Raw genomic sequence first — 5,522 nt, 5'->3', positions numbered from 1 at the left:
TAACATCTAGCCCAAAATTTTATGTATTTGTTCTTTCTTTGGAAGATACAAGTTGCTAGAAATTACGGAGTATTCTGGGATTCAGTTTACAATAGACGCTAGTCTGGGTGGTGACAATTCCATCAAGATATGCAAGGAAAAGAGCAAGACGCTTTAGGTAGTAGCCCCCTTGCTAGACCACTTAATTGAGGTGAGATTCAAGTCCTTGCTTCAGTGAACATATTCATTTATACAAAGAAGGGGACTCACTCCACTGAAGAAATTGAGAGGCTCAGTCTGTAACAGCAAATATTTCAGCATGTTAAAGCACTCTGCTGAGTTTAAGGTCCTTGTCTGGAGAAAGGTAAACCAGCATTTACAGGCATGTCTCTTCTAACAGGTGAAGGTTGGATGTTTTTGTGTATCTTTATACTTCTGTTCTGGGGCTTTGTTTTCTGAAAGCTTTCTAGTTTTGCTCTTCTAAGAGACATTTTCCGGTAGAACATTTCCAGAAAATACGAAAATAATTTCCTGCCTACTTGTTTTCTTAATCTAGTTGGAAAAAAAAAATAAATGTTTACTCTGCCAATTAATGCCTTATTATGCAGTGCTACATGATGTAATGTGACTTTTTATTACATAGGAGGCAGAGTTAATGCTTCATGAAATTCCTGGCTTTGAATTCAAAACTCTACTATAAAGTTGTATGAATGCATTTTTTTGTAGATAATTCTCTTTGTTTTTTTTAACGAAAAAAATGAGAAAACTCTTACATTTCTTTAAAACTTTTAAAAGCGGAATGGACCATTGCAGACTGCTACAGAAGTGATTTTTTTTTCCCCAAATATTAAAGCCTTACCATTAGTGCATTGAGTTCCTGTTACTCTGTCTTAACACTAAAATGAAATAAAAGGTAACTGTTATCAAACTGACTATTGGTCAATCAAGAATAATTAATCCTTCAAGTCCTTGTGTGGTCAGAGTACAGGGAAGTGAGCAGGTAGGTAGGCAGCAGACATCAGATTAGGTGATGGATGAGTCTAGCAAGAGGCTAAAATGAATTGCTCACAAGCATCAAAGTTATATAGCAGCAAAGGGAAGTTACATGAATATTTCCTCCATTTAGAGCACTGGCTGCTACCAGTGAGACTTCCTGGATGGTGTCAGGGAACATAAAGCAGAGAAACAATGACAGCAGAATGCACAGTGTTTCAGACTACTTGCTCATCTGAGGTCTGACCACTTCATTTTTAAGATGGAAAAGAGATCATTATTTTAATCTGATAGTTTTCTTCAAAACACCCTGCAGATGATTGGGGGTTTTAGGGGTTACCTATAATTTATTCACTTCTGGATGTAGTGTAAACATTCATAGCATCGCTGCTGGAATTTTGCATGATCAATTTTAAATGTTGATGTGAAATGCCAAACTAATAAGAAAAGGGTTGCTTTTCTAGAGAAGCATTAAGCAATCCTCCTTTGAACAGAATCTCCGTGGGATCAAAATAAGTTGTATGATATTTATATATTTTATAAATAAAATAATAAATATTTATAGATTTATAAAAGAAATGGTTATAAAATGTCCTGTGAGTGTGTCTTCATAGATGGGTGCTTTTGAGCATTAACATGGCGTCACTGTCAGATAGGATGTGTATAACACAAGCGTAACATTTCCAAATGCACATTTGGTCTGTTTCTAATTCAGAACATTTTATACGGTGTACAGTTGGATGTGTTGTTTTTAAAATGTGGCAGTTTCAATACTGGAAGAAGGATTGATCTCTGATTGTGTTTATGGTGAGTGTGTGCTATGAAGTCTACCAAAGCAAGTGTAAAAGTAATGAATTCCACGCTTCGGTTAGACAAAATGTAAATATCACAGTTTTCAATTCAATATGAAACTACAGTCCTATTTTTAAATAATTTTTTTATCATGTAAGTAAAACTTCCCTGACTGGCTTTCATAAAAATATAAAATTGTTTCTCTCTAAGTATTATGGGAAAGAAGATAGAATGAACATTTAGAACCACAGTGCTGTATTCGAAGCAGCATTTTTATTACTGTGCAAAGGAATATGGTTAACAATAAATGGTTAACATAAAGTTTTTGATCAAGTACTTATTTTAATCAAGTTACTTGTGTTTCAGTGTCAATCATTGTTTTGCAGTACCAGTTGTAAAGCAGACTTGGGAAAGAGAAGCTGCCCTTATTGAATACTACAGTGATTATGCAGACGTGTCCATTCCTACTATAGATTTAGGCATACCTAATACTGACAGAGGTGAGCTATAGACTGTTGTTAGTTTTGCACAAATGACTGTCTAAAGAAGTTAAGTTTTATGGATGATATGTGTATTTCATGTAAAGTACGTAATTTAGAAATTGTAGCACGTCTGTGCAGCCTAAAAAGAATGCTTTTGCCACAGGTGTCCAAGCAGTGACCTGTTATCTTTATCTGGCCCAGTTAGGTCAGTTTTTCTGATCTCTGGGTTATTTCTGCCCTTTTTTTTTGTCCTCCACGGGGCCTGTTAGAAGCAGAGATAGAATAGGCAGGGATTTCTATTTGCACAGGTGCAGTGGGACATATGCAACCAGAGAGTGTTTTCAGGAGACAGCAGGTGTGTATGGATCATCTGTAGAAGCCATACCCAGTATTTCTAGGGGGGAAGGGACCTTCCACGTTTTGTGATGGAATACAATATAGAAATCTTGGCTCTCATTTTGTAAATGTACATACATGACTGCATTAAGTTCACAGTTTCACAAAATCAGCACAGCCAGAACTTCCTTCTTTTCTTAAGCATTTCTTAAGGCCTTTTCTCAAAAATGTTTTAGCTGGAAGTAGCTTCAAATATAATATCCTATCATTTTTAATGTTTATTAATTTTAATATTGATGGTGACAATTGCTTTACACAACAAACTGTGTTGAGTGAAGACTGACTGCAATTAGTTTTTTCTGAGACCTAAAGAACATTCAGTAGAAAGATGAAACGCCTTGTTTCTCTTGTCCTGCTCATTCTGAACAAGGGTGTTTCACTTCTCCATTCCTAGTAAAGGGCGTCTTGCACCTCCAGCTTCGTTATAGTGTTGTGATAAAAATTAACACCTTTCCTTGGGGGCAGTTATCAGGACCTGAGTTGCAGTGATGAATGCAGTAGATTAATGTATACCTAAATATTTATATAAAGGCAATAGATCCACCTGCTGCATCCTGAAATGCTATGAAAATATCTTGGAGTATTTTGCAGAACATGTTGCTGTCATAGTTTCCTCATTTTACAGCTTTTGAAATTAAAAGTAGCAGTTTGTCCAGTATTGTCCAACAGCATAACAGGATAGTTGGAATAAACATTATTATTAGTTCAAAGAATTAAATCCTTCAAAAGTGTGTTCCAGCATAGAAAGCAGTACTTGTGCTGAGCAGTTTTTACAAATACCATTCTGCATAACAAAGATTGTAACTTAAACTCGCATCCCAAATATTTTGCCAGTCATTTCTAAAATGATTTACACAGTGCAGTAGAACATTTATTTAATTATTGAATAATAGTTTATTACAAAATCCTATTTTATTTAAATGTATATTCTGTTAATTTCTCTTTCTTTAGGTCACTGTGGGAAAACCTTTGCCATTTTGGAAAGGTTTTTGAATCATACATCTCCCAGAACCCCTTGGTTAGTCATAGTGGATGATGACACACTGATAAGGTATAGATTTCATTACCTCAGGAGTTAGTACTGTTCATGGCAATAAGAATTTTAGCAATATTCATCTATTCTTTTGTATTTAAGAGATACACCTGTTTTATTAGTTACATATCTTTATATTCCTTTAAGAAAAAAAAGTCACTTCAGCACTTTTTGATCGATATTAAAATCAGTGTAATCGTGTACTTTGGTTAAAACTATGCATATTAATATTTTCATGTTATAGTCTGAATATGATTACACGTGGGTTCCTCAGTATAGGTATGTCTGAGCTGATTGGTTTTAGTCATTTACTAATATTCTTTCTAAGATGTTTTTCTCACATAAATGTGTCAGAAAAAAGGTTCCATAAGCTAGAGTCACTTGTCCAAGCTACCCAGAACAATGTTCAGAGACGTGCCTTTGTTAGAAAATTAGATTCCATTCACGTAAAATCTGACACTGCAGTATAAGCAAAAAAAAAAGGAACAGTGATCAATGAGCAGAATCACATGGTCATGAACATAAGTGGTTCAAGACAATACTTTACATTCAATCATGTGGCAGAAGAATTTGGAAGAGGATGTAACTGTACATAGAGTATTCTTATAACTAAACCGACCTTTTTCAGTTTGTAAATGTTCAGTGATAGTTTGCAAAGATCTTATCATTGATCAGAAAAAATAATTTCACGATTTCTTTGAGATGAGATGTACTTTTGCGGACAAACTTTACCTACCTCGGGAAAATACATTAAGCTACTTGATTCATCACTTGACCACATTCAGCTGTCATATTTCATAGTAAATAATATATCATAAATGTCTTTTTAACAGTTTGTATCTCTGGGATTTTTTTGGTAGAATTTCTGAATTTCTCCTGTTATCTTTGTGCTACTTACTAGAATACCATTTAAGCTAGCAATATGTTTCAAAATGAAGTTTTGCAACAATTTTTAAATGGATTTTCATATTACAGTATCTTCAGACTCCGAAAACTACTCAGCTGCTATGACCCAAATGAACCGGTATTTCTTGGAGAGCGTTACGGTTACGGCTTGGGAACAGGAGGATATAGTTATATCACTGGCGGAGGAGGGTAATTTATTTAAACTCCTACTGAGATCTACATTAGTTCCTCTTTTGAGTGCAAATGTTTTTAAATTACAACACAAACCAGTTTCAATAGAAACAGTGATGTTTTCCCCCAAATGTGTGCGATTTACCTTACACCTTCTGTGTAGCAACACTAGCTGGTCACAAATCCCAACATTTCCCCTTTGCCCCCAGGCTCTAGTTTATCATTTCTCCTCTTTTTGTTCTGAGCACTCATATGACTTCCTATTGTACTCTCCGTTTTTTTTTTCTTTTTATTATATATGCAGTCTTCAAAGTTGCAATGATATTGATGGAGTTTCCTACTGCTTTAATCTGACAATATTCTAAGGTCAGGTTTCTTTTGCCTTAGCATTCAGTATTTGTAGAAGTTTTACCATATTCCAGTGTCAAGCAAAGGATTGTCATACAGTGAATGAACTCATGAAGCCCTGCAGCAGTTTCAGAGTGAATCTTTTTAGTATAATTTGTAGTAGCTACAGTACCCTGTATTCTGATTGGACTGGGTGGATAGAGGAACTTAAAAGACATCTGTGGAACACTAGGCAAGATTATATTCCCTCAGATGTTGAATTTAAGATATCAACATGTTTCTGGTCTAATTAAGGCTTATTTTAGTGATAATGATCTAGCAGCTCTAGGCTCTCATTGATATTTAAATGAGCAGCAAAGTTAGGATGAACAGAAAAACCATACAATGGCTTAAAGGAACATTATTTCAGTTCTGGAGAGAAA

At 34.9% G+C, this 5,522-nt stretch overlaps 1 protein-coding gene across 1 annotated transcript in view; it reads left to right on the top strand.

Moving 5' to 3' along the window:
* The window catches only part of B3GLCT (beta 3-glucosyltransferase), a 54,625-nt gene that overhangs the window by 47,958 nt on the left and 1,145 nt on the right, over window positions 1-5,522 (top strand). The window contains exons 11-13 of the mRNA XM_027884598.1: window positions 2,151-2,264; window positions 3,594-3,693; window positions 4,651-4,770. Coding sequence (XP_027740399.1) covers window positions 2,151-2,264; window positions 3,594-3,693; window positions 4,651-4,770 — 334 coding nt within the window. The remainder of the gene's footprint in view (window positions 1-2,150; window positions 2,265-3,593; window positions 3,694-4,650; window positions 4,771-5,522) is intronic.

This window comes from Empidonax traillii, unplaced genomic scaffold, assembly GCF_003031625.1.
Source record: "Empidonax traillii isolate 1590-97213 ecotype Southwest subspecies unplaced genomic scaffold, ASM303162v1 scaffold149:size904812, whole genome shotgun sequence".
Classification (NCBI taxonomy): Eukaryota; Metazoa; Chordata; class Aves; order Passeriformes; family Tyrannidae; genus Empidonax; species Empidonax traillii.
This window is presented reverse-complemented; position numbering and strand designations above follow the sequence as displayed.